The following is a 22,365-nucleotide window of genomic DNA, read 5'->3' as shown; positions in this document are numbered from 1 at the left end:
ACACTGGAGCAACCCCTGCCTGTGGGGGGAGTTGGGGAAGAGTGGCAGGGAAGAGAGGGTGGAGAGTTTCCAGCCCAATGGCAGGTGGGTGGGGCGGTGCTCCAGTCAGGCTACAGTGCCCCTTGACCCAACCCAATCAAATCGGTTATCCGGTTAAACAATATATTTAACTGGTTAGCCAATGAAATGGGATTTTACATCCCTATTCCTAACCTGCCTGATTCCAGATGGATTCCTAGTCACAGCTCGCTAAGCAAAGATAGGCGCTGAACTCTGATGACACAGACAGGCCTTAGGACACAACTTTTGGTCAGCATTTGCCATTGCCAGCTTAGGAAGCTCCTTACCTAGTGTGCTGGCTTTGAGGATCACATTCTTAGCTACCTAGCTCTTTCCATGCATCATATAGGAAGTGCCTATCTCTTTATGGGTCCCATTGCTCCTGTTGCCAAAAAGTTAAGTGTTGTGATGCTGCATGACAAACGTTTAATTCCCTTTTGTGTCTCCCACATAAGAGCATGTTTCTAATTCTTTAAGCAACTCTTTTGAAAATATCAATAGCTCCTTTGAACAGTGGACCCCTGTACTGGACACAGTATTCCACCAGTGCCAGAGTTAAACAGAGGTAAAACAGCCTTCAATTCTTACTTGAAATTCTCCAGGATTGCAATATTCCTTTTGCTCATTATTGCACTGTGTGCTCATGTTAGTCTACCCATGAGCGTCAAATCTTTCTGAGAACTCATCTTGACCACCATGTCTCAACTTAAACTTACAAGACTAGCAGTTGGGAAAAAACAAACATTTTATTTGTAAACCGATTCTGTAGGAGTTGCTTATTAATATATACATGGTGGGATGCACAAATACAATACTTTTAAACATTTTTTCAACGCATCATGCACCCACTGATATCAGTATCAAAACTTCAATTAACTTACAAAGACATTAAATTAGAACCTTAATGAGCAGCCTATGAAATAAGTATGTAATTTATGGACAAAGGACTATTGAACAGAATAGCTGAAATCTGCCCTAGCAGAGGCTACGCTGGCTCAGCTCGAAACAAATTAGTGTATGGTAAAGAGCATGAAGGCTTTTTAAGGTGAGCATTTTTCTGCTGGCATAGTTATGTTAATATTACATATAAACATGGATGATATGCAGCTGACAAACTCAGAATATGGAAGGTGGTAAAAAACAACAACATGGTAATATTGCAGCTCCCAGTTAAAAATAAGATAAGATGGAAGGAATGGTTACATAAAATGTTATTAAAATACATCAATAATCATTTTTTCTTTTCTTTTTCTGCTTTTCTTTTCTGTTGTAGTGTCTTCAATTCAGTCATTACATTCAATGTTTTATAAACCCAGGCAATCTGAAAAATAAGTAGATTGACATATGATGTGGGCACATTAAATTTAAAATCTGCTTTATAAAAATATAAAATTAAACTAAACACATACCACTATTATTATAGCATTCAACAGCAATGGAGCTGAAAATACTAGGGAAATAAACATCCCTCTCGAATCAAAGTATTGGTATTTAGAAAACAACCTGCAATAAATAAAACAAGTATTACTCAGCATATTTCCAAAGCTTTAATAAAAAATAATTTGTGTACATGTATGTTCTTCTCTGCATGCATATTTCAACCAATTCTACCCTTTCATTTTTGCACAATGTTTTTGTTAATATGATAGAAATGAGGATGTGTCCACTGTAATTTAAAGCCTGCAGCTGGCCTGTGCCAGTTTACTCAGGCTAAGGGGTTGTTTGATTGCCGTGTAGATGTTGGGCTCATGCTCAAGGACTATCCTGCCTTTCAGGATCCTAATGGTTAGGCTGAAGCCCAACATCTATACTGCAAGTGAGGTATGTTTCTGCAATTAAAAAAAACTGCAGCTGGCCTATGCAAGATGACTTGGGCTAGTGAGGCTCAGGCCAACTTGTGGGTATGTAACTGCATTGTAAAAATACCGAAAGTGACTAATGGATACAATGTCCTCTTTGTCAACACACAATTTTCATTCACTTTACAAAGTTATGCTTATGCATCCGAAAGAAAACATACTCTTACATTTATGCAACAGTTCTCTTTTTGTAGACACCAATTTCAATTATTCCTGATATTTGAATACATAAAGCAGTTATGTATTAAGACGAGAATTTTCAAGCATTTATGTCTCAAGTTTGGCACATAGCTCAACAATTAGATAACTAAATAAAATCATCAGATTTTCAGGGTGATGCATACCTATAGCTCTCATTTAAATCACAGGAAGGTAAGGAAGTTCAGTACCTCTGAAATATCAGGCCATAATTCAGGTGTCTAAATACAAATTAAGAGCCAGATTTGCAAAGGCATTTAGACATCTAAAGATGAAGATAAGCATCTAATGGGACTTTTAAAAACAATTAGGAGCTTAACTCCCATTGATTTCAGTGGCAATTAACTACTTACATACTTTTGAAAGTCCTACTTGCTGCGTACATGCAACTTAATGTGCTATTAATTGATGAAGTGTGAAATATGGCTTCTTAACATAAAACTTGGATGCCTAAACACTTAGGGCCAGATTTTTAAAGTTATTTAGGCACATGAAAGCCTCCTGAAATACAGACAGGTATTATCACACTTTGCTGTTCCAGCATTGTGCCTTCAGGATTATACCAATCATGAAAAATGTCAATGTTTTTACACAAATAAAAATATTGGTGAATTTTACAACCACCTCCTCTCAAAAAAACATAACCCTGATTTTACTTGTGACTTAAAAAGATTTTCACATATTTTTTGAAGTTAATTTGAACTAAAACTAAAACAGCCTTCCCGCCCCTACATTTGAACCTATTCTTAACGTACAGGCAGTCCCCGGGTTACGTACAAGATAGGGACAGTAGGTTTGTTCTTAAGTTGAATCTGTATGTAAGTCGGAACTGGCATCCAGATTCAGCTGCTGAATCTGGACACCAGTTCTGACTTACATACAGATTCAACTTAAGAACCCCAGGCGTCCCCAAGTCAGCTGCTGCTGAAACTGATCAGCAGCTGATTCCAGGAAGCCTGGGGCAGAGCAACTCTGCCTCGGGCTTCCTGTAGTCAGCCGCTGGTCAGTTTCAGCAGCGGCTAACTTGGGGACGTCTGGGGTAGAGCAGCTCGGGTGCTGCTGGGTTGGTCCAGTAGCGCGGCCGCTTCTCGGCGCTACTGGACCAACCCAGCAGCACCCCAGCTGCTCTGCCCCAGGTGTCCTGATTCAGCCACTGCTGAAACTGATCAGCAGCGGCTGAATCAGGACTCCTGGGGCTGAGCAGCTGGGGTGCTGCCGGGTTGGTCCAGTAGCGCCAAGGAGCGGTGCTGCGGGACCAACCGGCAGCGCCCTACCTGCTCTACCACAGGCCCCGGGCTATGCTCCACATCCCCCTGGTCTGCTGGGGGGGGGCACTAGCTGCGTCCCCCCCCAGCAGACCAGGGAGACGCGGAGCAAAGCGGCAGAGGACCTGGGGCTGGACCTGCGGCGCTTCCAGATCAACTGATCTGGAAACGGCTGCGGGTCCGGCCCCGGGTCCTCCGCCGCTTTGCTCCCCGTCTCCCTGGTCTGCTGGCTCCCGCAGCAGACCAGGGAGATGGGGAGCAGCTTTTCTCGCCCCGGAGGAAGCGGGCGGCGGGACCAGGCGTCCCGCCACTCGAGTCCTCCGGGGCGAGAAAATCCCCGTTTGTAACATAAGTCGGATCCGCGTAACTCTGGGACTACCTGTATTCTTAAAAATGGTTAATCAAGAAAAGCATAAAAATGACCCATATGAAAACTGATGTAAATGATTTTTCCCCCCTAAGGATCAGAATTAGGTACACAAAACCCAACAATATATAATATTTATCACATATGATATTATACTTTTCATGTTCAAATATTTTGTTAACTAATGAAACCATTCATGATACCGCTTTTCATGGCTGAAGGATGTAATACTACATTTAGAAACTGCTTTTGAGGACTGTACAAAAAAAGACAGCATTACAAATAAAAACATTTAAATATGAAAATAAAAGTTATGTAGTTACCTCCAATTCATAGCAGCCAGTTCATTGATATATTCAGCACAATATACCAAAGCCACTGCATCATAGAAGGAAATGAGCATTAGGTTGAATATTTTTTAAAGACAGACTTCCGGTGATCAGTTTGAGTCTGTATACTAAGAATGTGAGTAGTCGAATAGCTGACTACCCGATAAGCCTGGGCTTATCAGGTAACTGAGTTTACCACTCTCATTCCCCCTGCTCCTTGCTCTCCCTTAAAAGACGGTTCCCCCTAGCATCATCACCATGATGCTGTCTGCCCCATCCTGTCCTCCCTTGCCCTCCTCCCCCAATGCTGCTGCATCTATTAGTGGGGACTCTCTGCAAACAGGGCCTGCTGGACCGGCCCAGTCTGGCTCAGTCTGGCTTGCACGGAGTCTGGGAGCTACCCCCACTACAGCTCTGCATTTTAAATATAGTAAGAGCCGGGCCAGCTCATTATGTGAGCACACAGTACGAATGCAATATTATAAAGTGATAAATGCACAAGTACAAGCTTGTAGAATAAAAATCAACAATCAATTCTATAGTATAAAATTCAAATTTTAGTCATTCTTACTGGTAGTGCAGTTGTATAATTTAATGCAAAAGCTAAAATTTCACCAAAATCTAAGTAATTATATTAGAATTAAGTTTGTCAATATCCACTAAATTACTCTTAAGCAAAAACACGAAGAAAACATTTTAGTTCTCAGAAAACACAACTGCCTGAAAGCCTGGATAGGTTAAAGTAAAAAACAAAAATGCCTGATATTAGGAAATATCTACTTAGCAGTCACAAAAATAATAATCTCTTTCCTATCCTCTGCCAGCTTTCCTCCCTATGTACTTCACAAATGGACCATCCTGAGGAAAGCTTGACAGTTTTGTGGTATTTTTAATATGAGGAATTTAAAGCAACATCTTAAATCCACTTTATTTATAAAATGTGTCTGAGAAATCAAACTTTCATACATGACTTTGATTTTCTACCTAAGTGCCCTGCATCCCTGGTTGTACCTGATTGAGACACTGCTCCCAGAGAGGCTGTAAACTTCATAATTATTGTAATTGCACATCTATACAAAGACATTTGGAACTTTGTATATTTTCAGATAATGGTATGGTCCTGAACTCACTTCCTGTGAAGGGATATAAAATCCTGTATTTTTCTTTTGCTTATTTATGGCTTTAAAAAAAAACCAGTTGTGACTTGTAGTGATGTGAAGAGTGCACACTTTGATCTAACACTAATATATACCCAAACTATCAACAGGCAGTACAGTTAAATCACTTATTTTTGGAGACACTGTTGCAATGAAGAGGTATCTATGTATAGGATCACCTCCTGGATCACTGTTTTGCAGAAAATGATTCCATAACAGCAATTTAGGCCTAGGTTTATCCGTTAATCTTGCTGGCTACACACATCCCCCCTATATTAGAGGCAGCAAGAGGGGGCACAGGAACCGGTGGTGGGGGGAGACAGTGCAAGGGGAGAGATGGAGTAACCTCTGTCTATGGGGAGCTCAGACCTCCAGCAGACAGAGGCTGCTGCCAGACCAGTCTCTCTCTGCAACCAGCCCGGGGCCACCACAGATAGAAGCTCCTTCGCAGCAGCCTCTCCCACCCCCCCCCCTTTCCCCCTGCAGCAGTCTCTGTCTGCTGAGTTGGTGACACCCCATGTTGCTGCCTCTATATCCGAGGTAGCATCCTGGGTCAGCAGCCAGCGTGTCTGCAGGAAGCTGGTTTATAAACTGGCTCTCCTCGCAGACCAGCTCCCGCTTGGCACCCTGTGCTGCTGCCTCTGGAACAGAGGCAGCAGCACAGGATAGCAGGGGGCTCCCTGGGAGTGGGGCCACAGCACACTAGGTGCCAGCCCAGCTTCCTGGGATTATCAAATAGTTGTGTAACCTATAAGAATTCATGCTATTCAATTACTCGATATTTAACATCCCTAGTTGGATCATATATAATAACAAATGAACACAAGCAAAATTATAATCATTAGCGTGGCATAAAGGAAGTGTACAATAATACGTGAAGATATGGATGCCTATTTCAAACTGCAACACAAACTCAGGCAAGCTACTAATTCTCTACTCACCCATGCAGAGAAAATGTCCTATCTGTAGGTAGTAGCGCTGGAATGAAATGCAAGTGAGCAGGAAGCAGAGAATGTGGAAAACTAGAAGTCCCAATAGCCATGGTTCAGACCAGTCTGTTTGCTGCAGACAAAACATGAAATCAATTAGGAAACTTCTATATCAACTGGCGAGGAGTCCTGTGGCACCTTATAGACTAACTGAAGTGTTGAAGCATAAGCTTTCGTGGGCAAAAGTGGGTCTGACGAAGCGGGTCTTTGCGCACGAAAGCTTATGCTCCAACACTTCAGTTAGTCTATAAGGTGCCACAGGACTCCTCGCCGCTTTTGCAGCTTCAGACTAACACAGCTACCCCTCTGATTCTTTATCAACTGTGTATCAATCTTAGACTGTTTACTTGTGTCCCTTGCAAACCTGTTTTCTTACGTGCTGTTCTAAAAGCAGAACCTTGCATTACAGCCTGACAAAACGATGGAACAGTAAGGCAGAAATCTCCCCCTCGATGCTTCCTTAAACAAGTGAGCCAACACAGTGAAGCAAAGCAGGCTGGCCTGGACACTGGGGGCACTTACACATGGGAGTGGCCTCACTCCATATCAACAGGGCTGCTCCCACCATTGGGAATTCAGGCACTCCCGGGCAGCAGGGACACACGCCACTCGCTGGGCCTTTATGCGGGGGGGGGGGCAGCCCCGCTCTCAGAGCCCCCCAATCGCGCTTTGCGCCGCCCGAGCGCTGAGGCCGCCGGACCACTCCGCCCATCCCGCCCCCCCGGCAGCCGCATTCCCACAAGTCCACGTGCCCGCGGTAACAGAGACCAGCGGGGCCCCACAACGCTCCTGCCCCGCCCACCCCGCCGTAGGGCACCCACAGCCCCTCCCGTTCTCGGGGAAGCTCCGCCCCCACCCCTCGCGCTCCTCGCCAGGGTGGGAGGGGGAAGTTACCGCCACTATAGTAGGGAGCCCGGCAGGCACGCGCTGCGGCGCCTCCATCTCCCCTAGAGGCCGCCTCCCTTCATTCTCGCGAGAGGTCGTGAGGCATTCTCGCGAGACACGACGCCAAAGAGGCGGCGGCGCGCGGCGTTTCACTCCGTATATAAGGCGAGGGACTGCACTCCGCTTACGCAGTAGCGTGTGGGGTTGGGCTCTGTGATGTGCTGCGGTGCTCCCTAAGGGTGGGCGCGGCCTTCTTCTGGGGCGTACATGCCGCTTAGCCGCGCTGCTCTGGGAGGCGGGCGGGGTCTCTGGCTGTCTGGCGCGGAAGGAAGCTGGGGGAGTGGGCGCTGCTTGGTTTGGTTCCTGCATTGGTGGGGCGCCCTTGGCGTGAAGAGTTTGGGAAATAGCATTAGGTGTCCGCATTGGGTTTGAATCTGAAGTTTTTTGTGATGTGCGGGCTCGAGGCGTTTGTGCTACAGCACAGAGACAATGAAGTAAACCTGCCTGGCTGTGTCTAGACTGGCCATTTTTTCTGGAAAATCAGCTGCTTTTCCAGACAAAACTTGCCAGCTGTCTACACTGGCCGGTTGAATATCCGCAAAAGCACTGAGGATCTCATGTAAGATTGTCAGTGCTTTTGCGGAAATACTATGCTGCTCCCGTTCGGGCAAAAGTCTTTTTCCGAAAAACTTTTGCGCAAAAGGACCAGTGTAGACAGCAGAGATTTGTTTTCTGCAAAAAAGCTCTGATCGCGAAAATGGCGATTGGGGCTTTTTTGCGGAAAAGCACATCTAAATTGGCCATGGATGCTTTTCTGCAAAAAGTGCTTTTTTTTGCAAAAAGCGTCCTGCTAATCTAGATATGCTTTTCCGAAGGTGCTTTGCCGTTAAAAGCATTTCCGGAAAATCATGCCAGTGTAGATGTAGCCCCTAAGTTTCCCCTTCCCGACTAATGGCCGGTGGGTGGGGGGAGGGGAGAGAGAGAGAGAGAGCGCTGCCACCAGACCTTATGCCTTTAAAGTCTCTGCCTGTGTTTTCTAAAGAAAAATAGTGTTTCAGAACAATGGGATCTTTGTTCAGTGTGCTACCTGTGTTTGGTGGAAAAGAATTCAGTGGACAGACCAGTACAAGTACCAGTACCGCAGGGGGCAACTTGTTAAGAACATATATAACACAAGACTCATATAATTGATTAAACTGGTTTTCAAAGCCTCTCTGCTTTGCAGTGACCTTCAAGTGTTCACCTTATTGCTCTGGTGTCCAGCTGTTCTTAATTAACCATGAGGTGATATCCTTCAACCTCTTAAACTTTCACACACATGTACTATACAGCAAACAGCAACACCAATGGTAATTTGCTTTCACAGAACTAACCTAGACAAACTGCACCATTTTCCCTTTCAATAGCTAAAAGCATGACCTATAACCATTCAGCACTTGTTCAGCTTGTAATTGAACTACTCCTTATTGCTGTCTAAGCAGAGTGTGTACAGTTTTATGAGGCATGGGAGTAAGGGGTACGGAGGGCTTCTGAAGATAACTATTGTATTTGAATATCTCCAATGTTAATTTTCCAGTCTGGAAAGAAAGCTATATCTTGGAGTTTTCTAAAGAGACTGAAATTCCTAACAATGCATGCACCTTTTTTGACCATCCCATGCTGATGGTGGTGAAACAGCCCGGCTGTGTCTACACTGGGCCACTTATTCCGGAAAAGCGGCCGCTTTTCTGGAATAACTTGCCAGCTGTCTACACTGGCCGCTTGCTTTTCCGGAAAAGCAATGAGGATCTACTGTAAAATTGTCAGTGTTTTTCTGGAAAAACTATGCTGCTCCCGTTCGGACAAAAGTCCTTTTTCTGAAAAACTGTTCCAGAAAAGGGCCAGTGAAGACAGCACAGTAGTCTTTTCTGCAAAAAAGCCCCGATTGCGAAAATGACGATTGGGGCTTTTTTCCGGAAAAGCGCATCTACATTGGCCACGGATGCTTTTCCGGAAAAAGTGCTTTTCCAGAAAAGCATCCTGCCAATGTAAACACGCTTTTTCCGGAAATACTTATAACAGACAACTGATCCATTTTAAGCATTTCCGAAAAAGGGTGCCAGTGTAGACGTAGCCCCCTTGTATTTCCCCAGCTCTTGTAACACCATTGACAAGTACCTTTTATGGTTTATGTACTCTTTGGCAAGGTGGTCTAGTGACAAGATAGGAATGTATTCCATCCATTACCTTTCCACAGTTAAGAGACCTCATTGTGGCAAAGCCCTACGCAATGTCCTGCATGTTTGTCAGATTCACTATCTTTCATAGCAGAAAGGTATTGATTGTTCTGGCTACTTGGATCACAGCAGCCCCTGCTACAGATTTGTCCACTCAAATTTGTTCCCAACTAACTGGTAACTGTCTGGTGTTTCGAGTTTCTATAGGGCTATCATTGTTCACTCCTCAGCTGTCATAGTGGCACTCATTCTGGTATTGCTGCACTTCAGGGAGAGGGAAAGCAATTTGCAAAGTTCCATTAAAGTGTTTTTACATGTGAAAGTTTAGTAGCCCCTGGTCATCGTCTCATAGCTGCATAACTATGCAATCCTACCAGTTTGTTCTAATCTTCTGGGACCAAAATCAGTGTTCCACTCTATCAACAGACCCAACCGCTGCCAACTTATGCCCATTGCTCCTTTCAGAGAGTTCCTGCATCCTGTCTAAGCTTTGGAAAAATTGTAGTATAATGCGTGAGATATTTGCAATGTTTGCCACAGCAGTTAGGTCCATGCTTGTTATGCTATGGAATATACACAGACAACTGCCTGACAGTTCTCTTTTGAAGATGTCAGGAAATTGGTAGCTAACACAAAGTTTGGAGTGGTCTCTGGGTCAGACACAGGTTTCTAGTGGCCAGCCCCCTGTCTGTCACTGGGGATATTTTGATGGATTCACTAAAGAGTCCACTTAACTTTTGTCCTTTGTTCCTCCTCCTGTCCCCACTATCTTTTACTCATTTTATGCCTACAAATGTTACAACAAAATATCAATCTAAAATGTCAAAAAAATAGAAAATTAAGAAATCAACTTCGTCATTTTTTGTACAGCTGTATTTTTTATATCAGCCATCAAGCATAGGTAGACTATAGGCTTTCCTGTTTTTCTAAGCCACATGCTTCAACAATTTTAAAAACAAACAGGATGGCAGAAGAGTCATGTTCACTTGTAGCCATTCAACCTCCTCCCCTCTGGCTTACTTAGTTATGCTAAGGTTGCTACAAAGGGCCTAGAGCTTTGGGCAATGAACATGATAATCAATAGTCCATGTTACTGACAGCGGGATAGGACTTTTGCTGGTCTTACAAAATCTCCCATAACAAGCTGGTTGCCACACAGGTTCAGACTTACAGGATCCTGGGTTTGAGTGCAAGGTTAGCACATTTTTGCTTGACCCTGAGTTCAGACCTCGACCTAAATTGATGTGTAAACACACTCTCTATGTCAGGCAGTTGACGTTGGTAGAGCTTTTCTGAGTGATTGAAGAGACAGGAACTGATACAGGGGAGAGTGAGAAATCATTTTAGCCTCCTGCTAATGAGAGTACAAGAAATTGTTAGAGAGGAGTGGGTGAAATCTATCCCCAAACCCAGCAATGGCACATGCTACTACTAATGCACAGAACAAACTGAAGAAATGTTGTTTCTAGTTATCCAATAAGCATGCACAGTAGAAAGGTAAAAAGAAATTGAAGAAATAAATCACTCATTTAGCAGTGACCTTTTGGAACGTGTGTCAGAGGAGAAAATTAGTAAAGAAAACTGCTTTCAGTATGCAAGAACCTCAAGCTCCAAAATTTTGCTTTCAGCCTCACAATGTCACAGTTCTGTGTTCCCTCTGTTCAATAGTGTAAGACTTAAAACTTTCAGTAATATTTTTTTAGGCTACCCTTATGTCAGATTGATGAAAATTCTAATTTTTGCACGATAAATATGAATACCTTAAACTTATATATTTAAGAAAATAAAAGTAAAAGAAGTAATCATTGCTATAATATAACATTCATGCATGTCTGCTCCATAGCAGCATGTATGCCTGGCCACGTCTTCATACGTATAATTTATATTACTAAAGTCTTATGCTCTGCTATTGAAGAGATCTTTCTCTTTTTGGGAAAGCTTAAATATTTGAGACATCTTATATTTAGAGCATAACATTGCTGGTGGTTTTACTAGTATTGTTAACCCAACAATTCTGGATCCAAGGCACTTTTGTTAGTTGGCCCAAATGGGCAGAAGGGGATAGCCCACCCTATAGGAATTTCCAGAGTATTGCCAGGTGGTTTATCTCTGACCCACGGAGGACTCTCCGGAGCAGCCTAATCCTGCTAATCCCTAATTTGAGAACACAGAGGATAAACAGTTATTCTTCAAAACCAGAATTTATGTTTCTTAAAAAGAAGAGCAATTATAGTATAGTATAATAGAATACGACAAAAAGTAATACAGAAATACACAGCCTTGTTGTATGTCATAATATTGGCATGTTCTGATCCCTTTTACATATACATGGGACACCCAATGCATGTATGTCAGACAGTATAACAATGCAACTGGAAAGAGCACAATAATACAGCAAAAGTGGATTAAGAGACATAAACTAAATATAGTGACAGAAATGTAGCCGTGTTAGTCTGGTGTAGCTGAAACAAAAAACAGGACTATGTAGCACTTTAAAGACTAACAAGATGGTTTATTAGGTGATGAACTTTCGTGGGCCAGACCCACTTCCTCAGATCAAATAGTGGAAGAAAATTGTCACAACCATATATACCAAAGGATACAATTAAAAAAAATGAACACACATGAAAAGGACAAATCAAATTTCAGAACAGAAGGGGAATGGGGGAGGGGGGACGTAAATGTCTGTGAGCTAATGATATTAGCGGTGATAATTGGAGAAGCTATCTTTGTAATGGGTAAGATAATTAATGTCTTTGTTTAAACTTAGGCGTAAAGTGTCGAATTTAAGTATGAATGACAGTTCAGAGGATTCTCTTTCAAGTGTGGTCTGAAAAGGTCTTTGAAGCAGGATGCAGGTAATCAAGTCATTGAGACAATGTCCTTTCTGGTTGAAATGGCAAGAAAGTGTTTTTTCTTTGTGATCCTGTCTAATATCTGTTTTGTGGGCATTGATTCTTTGGTGAAGTTTTTTGTTTAAACTAAATATAGTTCTTCTTCGAGTGGTCCCCGTGGGTGCTCCACTCAAGGTGTCAGGTCCTGACCCGGCACCGCTAGTCAGAGATTTCCAGAGCCGTAGCCGGGCCGGACCGCACATGCCTGAGAGCAGAGCGTGGCGTTTGCGCCTTTGCAACGTCTCACAGTCCGGCCCCCCCTCGTCACTTCCTCTCAACTGCCTGTGGTTGCTGGCGGAGCGCCGCTTATCTCCTCAGAGAAAAGCCGTTCTTAAAAAAAAAAAAAAAAAGGGAATTTATTATAGACAGTTTAAATTCTAGTACCTATAGTTAGTTAGTTAGTTAGTAGTTCAATTGTTAAACTTTTTTTTTTAAAGAAAACTATTAGTTTACTTGTATATAGTTAAGTTGTTAACATCATGTCCGGCTCATCCGGGTTTAAACGGTGTGCGCAATGTAAGGAAGCGATGCCGGCGTCTGACGGGCATGCGACCTGTATCAGATGCCTAGGAGAATCGCAAGTACCACAGAAATGCGCCCATTGCGCGAAATTGACACTCAGAGCACGCAGGGAGAGAGACATGAGAATGAAACTCCTACTGTGCGATAAGGCCTTACAGCTTCTAATGACCAGGTGTCAGAACCTCCCGCAGGGCAGAAAGGAGATCGCGATCGCCAGCGGTGATGGGGTCAAAGAGAAAGAGAGTGTCTCCGTCACGCTCTCTTCCAGCCACTTCATTGTCCCGGATCAGTCAGGGACAGAAGCCAGGTACGTCCGGAGTGATGGGGCACCAAGAAACGCCACACTGGGCACTGTCGGCAATGCCTGCACCTCTGAGCCGATCGTCATTGGCACCGGCTCTGAACGCCTTTAAGCGTTTGGCTTACCGAGAGCAATCGGCACCGCCGGAGGTGCTTGAACCGGGACCGACTGTGCAGCCGCAATCTACAGCGGCACCGCAAGTGGCGCCGATGGCTCATAACAAGCCGGCACTGCAGCCGGCGCCGGAGTCGGCAATTAGTGACGGGCCCGAGGAGGAGCATGAGTGGGCCCAACAGCAGGGCGTCCCGTAGCGCACCGAGTCGGCACCGGGAAATCGCTTGCGCTCAACAGCCTTGGCAGACAGGGAGCTGCCCACGGCCCCGCGTGCGAGCCTGGCTCAGTGGCATGATACCACAGTGCACAGGACGGAGGGTCAATCCCCTCCCCTCTCCCCCCGTTCTTTACTATTACAAGGGAGGGAAGATGCCCATGCATCTAAGGTCCCTACGAAGTCTGCTAGAAAGTCAATGCCAAGACACTCCATTTCACCATCACCAAAATTTTCACCTGAACCTTTGCTTTCACCGTGTCATTCAGCGGGGGTCAGAGATTACTCAATGTCTCACGGTCAGGCAATGTGTTCTCCGCGATGGAGATCAAGGTCTCGTCACTCTGGCCATTGCGACCGGTATCCCTATTATCATCAGGGATCATATCGGTCTCGCTCACCTAGCTACTCTCCTCCAAGATCTTATCATAGGAGGTATGCTAGCAGATACTCCTCGCGACGATCGTCCCCGGAGCACATTAATTACAGGAGCCACCGTTCATCCTATGAACACGGTAGATTTCAGTCCCGGTCCCGTCTGTGCTGCTGTCAAGCCCCTTGTGCATCACAACAATCACCTCCAATCCAGGAATGTCGGAGTGCGAGACCTCTGTCAGAGACCCCCTCGGCCCCAGCTCACCTGTCGGAGCCCGAGGAAGGACAAATTTTGGATATGGACCATCGCCTGCATACTGTATCTCCAGAAGATATTTCGTCATCCCCAGACGATGCTGTGTTTGCAGGAGATTCTTCTCCTCCTGATGACACAAAGGAATTTCAGGATCTTTTTAGAAGAGTACCCAGTCTCAGGACGTCCAACTATCAGATGTCCAGACGAAACAATTCAAACTCTGGAGAAATTTACATCCTAAACAACAATCTAAGGTCGCTCTCCCTATTGATGAGGCAATCCTACAGTTAGCAGAAGAAATTTGGCATACCCCAGCTTCGACAGCTCCAACTTCGAAACCAGCGGAAAAACGTTATTTTGTGTCATCTAAAGACTCAGAATTCCTCTTTACCCACCCTCAGCCAAACTCCTTGGTCATCGATGCAGCTCTCCAAAGGGCTAAGAACCCACAGCTGAAAAGTGTAGGGACAGATAAGGAGGCAAAAAAAATGGATATATTTGGCCGCAAAGTATACTCATTGGCCACGTTGGCTTCTTTGCATAGCGAATTATGCAGCCCTGTTGGCGAACCATAGTTTCGATAATATCGCGCAGCTTACAGAGCTGGCCCAAAGATCATCGGATGCCAATAAAGAGCTGTTACGGACGATCCTCAAGGAAGGCTATGCGTGTTCAAAAGCTAATCTCCAGATAGCTATGGATGTGGCGGACACAGCGGCTCGAGGAGTAGCAACAGCAGTGTCTATGAGACGCTTGTCCTGGCTCGCCACAGCAGCGGTACCCAAGGAGCTACACTCCAAGGTTGAGGACCTTCCTTTTGACAGGGTAAAATTATTTACAGAGAAGACAGACGAGGTACTTCATACTGGCAAAGATTCAAGAACAACACTTTGTACACTGGGAATGTATGTACCCCCATTCCGCTGTCGTCGTTATTTCCCGTATCAAAGACGGTACAATTACCAGCCTCGGAGACAGCAAAATCGCCCGTTCGACCAGTCCCGACCTAGACAGCGGCCTCAGCGAAGGTGCCCACCACCACCTAGAGTGTCGGGCACGTCCACCTCTAAACAGCAAGTTTGACTCTTTTATCGAGGGCAAGTGAATGCTACCAATCGTTGTTGTGCACACAAGTCCCATTTTCCACCATCGCTTACGACCCTACTATCACCAATGGGTCAAAATAACATCGGACAAATGGGTACTAGAAGTCATAAAGATCGGTTTCACCATTCCCTTCACTTCCATTCCCCCCACCATCCCACCTTCCCCGTCCCTTTTCAGGGACACATCTCACGAAAACCTCCTGCGATAGGAAGCTCATCGTCTCCTTGCCATCGGAGCGATAGAGAGGGTCCCAGATCAGTTCAAGTGAAGAGGGTTTTATTCGAGATACTTCCTAACAGAAAAGAAAATGGGGGGCTGGAGACCCATTCTCGATCTACGCCGTCTAAATTGTTATCTTCGCAGGCAGCGCTTCAAAATGGTGACCCTGAGTTCCATAATCCCATCCCTCGATTACAACGATTGGTTCGCTGCCCTCGATTTACAAGATGCGTACTTTCACATCGCAATTCATCCCGCTCACAGACAGTTTCTATGATTTGTGATAAGCCACGATAATTTTCAGTATCAGGTTCTGCTATTCGGTCTTGCTTCAGCACCCAGAGCTTTCTCAATAACCCTGGCTGTCGTAGCAGCTCATCTGCGTTGGCTATAGGTGATAATATACCCGTACCTGGACGATTGCTTAATAAAAGGTTCCACGGAGCAAGAGGCGTCGCAGATGGTGGCGATGATCGAACAAACATTCGAATCCCTCGGTCTCCTCCTGAACAAGCAGAAATCAACACTTACTCCGACGCAATCCATAAAGTTTATAGGGGCAAACCTCGATTCGCGCACGGCGAGGGCATACTTACCTCAGGAAAGATTTCAAGCGATCAAAGACCTCGTTACCGTACTCAACAGGAATGTGAGTGTCTCGGTTCACAATTGCCTTCGTCTCCTGGGTCACATGGTGGCTGCCACCATTGTAGTTCCTCATGTGCGGCTTCACCTGAGGAACCTCCAACATTGGCTGTCCACGGTTTATGTTCCCATGAGGCACGACATTCACAAAGTAGTATGGCTACCTTCACATGTTCAAAGATCTCTGCGTTGGTGGACGAAGCCGCAAAATCTTCTGCTGGGAGTTCCATTCCACCGACAACAACCATCGGTACAGAGAACGTCAGATGCCTCACTCATTGGCTGGGGTGCCCACACGGGCAATGAACGAACCCAAGGCAAATGGTCTCTCAGTGAGAGGCGTCTTCACATCAATCAATTGGAGCTCCGGGCAATTTTCTATGCATGCAAACATTTTCTCCCGCATATCGAAGGTCTTTCAGTAAGGATACTGACAGACAATGTAGCAGCGATGTATTATGTGAACAGGCAGGGAGGAGCATGATCACGCTCCCTATGCGCCGAAGCAGTGCGGTGTTGGAATTGGTGCATACAGAACAACGTAACCATAATAGCATCGTACTTACCTGGCACCCCCAATGTAATTGCAGATTCCCTCAGCAGACGTTTTCCCATGGACCACGAGTGGGAAATAAGGGCAGATGTAGTTCGTGCGATATTTTGCAGATGGGGTATGCCCCTTGTAGATCTCTTCGCAACGTCCAACAACAAGAAGTGTCGCCTATATTGCTCCAGAGTAGGGCTTGGCAAGGGCTCCCTCGGCAATGCGCTTCTGGTCAGATGGAAGAAGGCACTTCTGTATGCTTTTCCCCCTATGGCCCTCATCTCCAGAACACTGGAGAAAATCAGAGCAGAAGCGGCGACTGTCATTTTGCTAGCACCAGCCTGGCCCAGGCAAGCTTGGTATCCATTTTTACACAAAATGTCGATTCAGCCACCATACCTCCTTCCTCTCCACCAAGATCTTCTTTCTCAGGAACAAGGCTCTCTGTTACACCCCAGACTTCAGGCATTACATCTGACGGTGTGGCTCCTGAATGGTTAAAAGGAGATGAAAACCTGTGCTCTGAACAGGTCAAAGCCATACTTCTACATAGCAGGAAAGAGTCTACGTGGAACACTTACCTTGCAAAGTGGCAGAGATTTTCTAAGTGGTGCCTTCAAAATAACATACAGCCTCTCTCATCTCCTCTGCATCCCGTTTTTGATTACATTCTTCATCTACGAAATTCGGGACTTGCACTATCATCTTTAAAGGTGCACTTAGTAGCTATTAGTGCCTTCCACCATCCAGCAGAGGGTTCCTCGCTCTTCTCTCATCTAATTACAAAGAGGTTCTTAAAGGGGCTCATGAATTTATACCCACCACGAAGGGCGCCTCCCCCTTCTTGGAATCTTGATTTAGTGTTGGATACCATTATGTATCCTCCCTTTGAGCCTCTAGCGTCGGTTTCTTTACATATGCTAACCATGAAAACCGTCTTTCTACTTGCAATTACATCAGCGAGAAGGGTGAGTGAACTGGGGGCGTTGATGGCAAGCCCTCTTTTTACGTTTTTTTCCAAAGACACGGTAATGCTACGATTACAGCCGGACTTTATTCCCAAAGTCTGCTCTTCCTTTCACATTAACGAGCCTATTGTCCTCTCAGCTTTTTACCCCAAGCCTCACTCCTCAAGTAAGGATGCTGTTTTCCACACCCTCGATGTCCGACGTGCGCTTTCTTTCTATATAGACAGACCCCGCCAATGGCGGCGCATGGACAGGCTGTTCGTATCTATGGCACAGAAATCCAAGGGCAAGGCACTTTCCACTCAGCGCATTGCAAAACTAATTACTCTTTGTATTACAAGTTGCCATTCGATTTGGAACAAACCTCTTCCTTCTTTACCTTGGGCTCACTCTACGAGATCAGTAGCAACCTCCACAGCTTTTGCAAGGGGAGTTCCCCTTGCGGATATCTTCCGCGCGGCTACCTGGGTCTCTAGTGTAACTTTTGCGCATCATTATGCCATAACTAGGAGGTAGGCTTCAGATGCCGCGGTGGCCTCTGCGGTTCTATCCACAGTAGAAAATAACTGACCCGGAGCGCATTCTGGGTTACTGCTTTGTAGTCACCTTGAATGGAGCACCCACGGGGACCACTCGAAGAAGAAGAGGTTACTCACGTTGTGTAGTAATGATGGTTCTTCGAGATGTGTCCCCGTTGGTGCTCCACGACCCACCCTCCTTCCCGCTCCGGGTCTTTCTGCTTTATCTTTCAGAGACCGAGCGGTGAGAGGAACTGACGAGGGGGGGCCGGACCGCGAGACATTGCAAAGGCGCGAATGCCACGCGCTGCTCTCAGGCATGCACGGTCCAGCCCGGCTACGGCTCTGGAAATCTCTGACTAGCAGCGCCGGGTCGGGACCCAACACCTTGAGTGGAGCACCCACGGGGACACATCTCGAAGAACCATTGTTACTACACAACGTGAGTAACCTCTTCTTATTTTACATGATACATGTATATCTTACGGCTACGTCTAGACTGGCATGATTTTCTGGAAATGCTTTTAACTGAAAAGTTTTCCGTTAAAAGCATTTTCGGAACAGAACGTCTAGATTGGCATGGACGCTTTTCCGCAAAAAAGCCCTGATCACCATTTTCGCGATTGGGGCTTTTTTGTGGAATACAAATCTGAGCTGTCTACACTGGCCCTTTTGCGCAAAAGTTTTGCTCAAAAGGACTTTTGCCTGAACGGGAGCATCATAGTATTTCTGCAAGAACACTGACAATCTTACATGAGATCGTCAGTGCTTTTGCGGAAATTCAAGCAGCCAGTGTAGACAGCTAGCTGGCAAGTTTTTCCGGAAAAGCGGCTGATTTTCTGAAAAAACTGGCCAATCTAGACACAGCCTACATGTATATCTTTCATACATATTCATAGAACTGTAGCTTAGTGCTATCTAGTAATGATGGAACATACAGGCTGTGTCTACATTAGTAAGATTTTGCGCAAAAGCAGATGGTTTTCCGCAAAAACTTGCTCTCTGTCTACATTGGCCGTGAGTTCTTGTGCAAGAACACCGACTTTATAATGTAAGAAATCAGTGCTTCTTGCGCAAGAGGCCAGTGTAGACAGGCAGCCAAGACATTTTGCGCAAAAGCAGCCTCAACAGAAATAAGCCTTAGTGGCCGCTTGGCCGCTCTGTACCTGCAGGCAGCTCCCGGACTTCCTGGTAACCCGAGCCCCCTTAAAGGCAGACGCAGCCTGCAGAGGCCACGAGGCAGAAGCCCTTCTGCCGCCTTTGCCCATAGCTCTGCCACGTGGCTCTGCTGCCTTCCCCATCAGCCACCAGACCACCAGGATGGCCGCTCCGGGGGGGAACAACTCGTACCCCCAGCGCAGGAGGCCCCAAGGGGCACGAAGCGGCGTGCCCCGTCCTGGTCCTCAGGGGAGATAGAGGCCCTCCTGGACCTGTGGGCTGATGAGGAAGCTCTCCACGACATCCGCTCTCGTCAGCGCAACGTGGACATTTCCCGCCGCATGGCCCAGGTGCTCTCTGACCAGGGTCATCCAGCCTGGACCCTCGAGCAGGTCCAGGCTAAGGTGAAAGAGCTGTGCCTGGGCTACGTCCGGGCCAGCGAGGGCCAGGGGGCAGGAGCCGACACCTGCCCGCACTACCAGTGGCTCCACGGCATCCTGGGCCAGGCACCATCCCAGGGACCCTCGGTTCCTGTGGACACCAGCAGGCGCCACCTCCCCCCGTCACCAGGTCCAGTGAGGCAGGGGAGGAAGAACAGCTGCCCAGTGGGTCGGAGGACGAGGAGGACCAGGGGAGCAGTGGGATCCTCCAGGTGGAGGCCCTCTCTGGCAGCCCTGATGTCTCCTGTGCATTCTCAGAGTCTGGGGAAGGATCCACTGGTGAGTGTTGCATTTTGCACTCACAAGGGCGGGTGGAAGCCAGGCATCCAGGGTGGGGAGGAGGAGGAAGCATTACTTAGGCAGTGTGAGCTGCACGCTGTGTAGCATTAGCAATATGCAGCATGTACAGCCACGTGCAGCCTGGTGACCGAGCGGCACGTGGCTGCGGCAGGCAGCTCCAGGTCATGTCTGGGACCGTGCTGCTCACTCACGTCTGGACCAGGGGGGAAGGGTGGATGCCGGCTGGATCCGGCCAGGGCCCCAGGGGCTCAGGCCACAGCCCACAGCTCCTCAAGGCTGCAGCACGCAGAACGGCACACTGTCCCATGCCTGGCGATGAGGCACAGCCAGCTGCTGCTGGGAAAACCACAGCGTCACTGCCTTGTGAGTGTGGCCCCCACTGAGCCCCTCATCTGCTCCCGGTGCCTTGGCTGGCCCCCCAAGAGAAGTCCCCACTGCGACCACACACGTCCCTGGGCTACGTGTGTGAGGGCTAGCAGGAGGGGAAGTGCTCGGGCTGGCCCTAGGGCCACTTGAGTTTCGCTCCAAGGATGGTACACTCCCCAGGCACCCCTGGTTCTGTCCAGGGGACATCCACGTGATGGGGATCTGAGAGCCCAGACCACGTCTGCCAGATGTGCTCCCAGGTACTGTATGGGGATTCATCTTGCTCCCTGTCAAACACCATTGATTAGCCCAAAGCCTCACAGCCTCCTCTGGCAGGGAGTACCACAGGTTAACACAACACAAGCACCCTCCCACCCCCCAAGGAGCCAGGACACAGACCGGTGGTTACAATACATGGAGGAGCGCCCTTCTCGGGGGCAGTGCTGTATGCAAACATGCAACACGGGGGGGGGCGAGTAGGACGGGGGGGAGAGAGAGTGGGCCTAAGCCACAGTCCCGTGGTGTCACCTGGCCTCAGGGGCGGAGGGCATAGGATGCGGGGACCATGGCTGGGCTGCCTGACTGACCCATCCTTTCCTCTGTTCCCTGCAGCGGGACCGAGCAGGAGCGGGGGACCCTCTAGTCCTGCGGCAGCGGCAGCACCCTCAACCACCCAAGCCCAAAGCCGGCGAGTCCGGCAGTGGGACCAACTGCTTCAGCGGCATGTGCAGACCATCGAGTGCATTGAGGTGGCCATCACCCGGCGGGTGGAGGCAGACGTTGAGTGGTGCCAGCAGGCCTGGGGCCACTTCCAGGCCCAATGTGAGCGAGTGGCAGATGCAATCACTGCTCTCACCTCTCACATTGGGCATGCCGTGCACTACAGCATGGCAGTGCCCCATCCACCCGCCATCCCTCCCATAGCAATGCCCGTGTCCCCTCCTCCTCCTCCTCCTCCTCCTCCTCCTGCCCCTCCTGCTCCCGCCCCTCCTGCTCCCGCAATGCCCCCTGCTCCTCCTGATCCCGCAATGCCCCCTCCTTCTCCTACCCACCTCTCCGTGCTACTTGCCCCAACGTGGCCTGATCCCCTTGTCCAAGTCCGCCTCTGCAGAGGCAGTCGCAGGGGCCACCCCTCCCAGCAGTAGCTTCCCCCTCCCAGGTGAGAGCCTCCTCCCCCCTCCCACACTACATCCCCCCCATCCATTGTAAATATAAAGTTTGAAATGTTGTGTTCCAAAAAAACTTATGTTGGTTGTTTATTGGGAGGTAAGGTGAGGGGAGGAGGGAGAGGTTGGGGATGGGAGGGAGATATCAAGGGAGACAGAGGCGACCCTACTATGGAGCCTGGGAGAACTTCTCCATCAGGGCCTCCCGGATGCTCACCCCATCGCTGTGCACCTGGCGGATGGCAGCTTTGAGGGGCTGTTCGAAGGCCTGGCCCTTACCTGCTATCCATGCCGGGAGGAAGGCCTCTCCCTTTCGCTCCACGAGATTGTGGAGCACGCAGCATGAGGCCACTACCTCCAGACGGGTGAGCAAACAGCGGAACCGGGCTTTCAGACGCCAGAAGGCACACTCGACTTGGTTGCGGGCCCGGTTGAGGCGGTCGTTGAACCGTGCCCGGTTGTGGTCCATCCGCCCCGTGTAGGGCCGCATTAGCTGGGGTAGGCCGCGTCCCCCACAACACACGTGGGCATTGGCACGTCCCCAACAGTAAATTCCCGATGGGGGAAGAAAAGAACGGTTACTTACCTGTAACTGTTGTTCTTCGAGATGTGTTGCTCATGTCCATTCGAAGTAGGTGTGCGCACCGCGTGCACCGCATCTTCCGGAGCATTTTCCCTAGTGGTACCCGTAGCGCCGGCAGGGTGCCCCATGGAGTGGTGCCACCATGGCAGGGCATAAGTACCCCTGCCGGCGCTGCCCCTCCTCAGTTCCTTCTTGCCGGACACTCCGATGAAGGGGAAGTAGGGTGGCAGTCGAATGGACATGAGCAACACATCTCGAAGAACAACAGTTACAGGTAAGTAACTGTTCTTTTATTCTTCGAGTGGTTGCTCATGTCCATTCGAAGTAGATGACTTCCAAGCCAACCCCAC

At 47.8% G+C, this 22,365-nt stretch overlaps 1 protein-coding gene and 1 long non-coding RNA gene across 2 annotated transcripts; one reads left to right on the top strand and one right to left on the bottom strand.

Annotated features, from left to right (window-relative positions):
* Positions 1-787: 787 nt before the first annotated feature.
* On the bottom strand, positions 788-7,248 carry TMEM18 (transmembrane protein 18). The gene is made up of 5 exons (XM_006130962.3): positions 7,119-7,248; positions 6,177-6,297; positions 4,073-4,127; positions 1,470-1,563; positions 788-1,381 (listed from the first exon to the last, which is right to left on the bottom strand). The coding sequence occupies exons 1-5, from the start codon at positions 7,164-7,166 to the stop codon at positions 1,292-1,294; spliced, it is 408 nt and encodes a 135-aa protein (XP_006131024.1). The 5' UTR covers positions 7,167-7,248; the 3' UTR covers positions 788-1,291.
* LOC112547082 (uncharacterized) lies at positions 7,144-21,482 on the top strand. Its single transcript, XR_012902543.1, has 3 exons — positions 7,144-7,274; positions 12,096-12,183; positions 20,879-21,482. It is a non-coding gene; the product is annotated as an uncharacterized LOC112547082 (long non-coding RNA).
* The last annotated feature ends 883 nt before the right edge of the window (positions 21,483-22,365 follow it).

The sequence above is a fragment of the Pelodiscus sinensis genome, chromosome 3 (assembly GCF_049634645.1).
Source record: "Pelodiscus sinensis isolate JC-2024 chromosome 3, ASM4963464v1, whole genome shotgun sequence".
In the NCBI taxonomy this organism is placed as follows: domain Eukaryota; kingdom Metazoa; phylum Chordata; order Testudines; family Trionychidae; genus Pelodiscus; species Pelodiscus sinensis.
This window is presented reverse-complemented; position numbering and strand designations above follow the sequence as displayed.

Coding starts and splice junctions, on each gene's coding strand:
- TMEM18 (XM_006130962.3), bottom strand. CDS start 7,166: ATGGAGGCGCCGCAGCGCGTGCCTGCCGGGCTCCCTACTATAGTGGCG. Junction 1,564..4,072: donor CTGGCTGCTATGAATTGGAG/GTAACTACATAA, acceptor TATTTATTGCAG/GTTGTTTTCTAAATACCAAT. Junction 1,382..1,469: donor TGAATGCTATAATAATAGTG/GTATGTGTTTAG, acceptor CTTATTTTTCAG/ATTGCCTGGGTTTATAAAAC.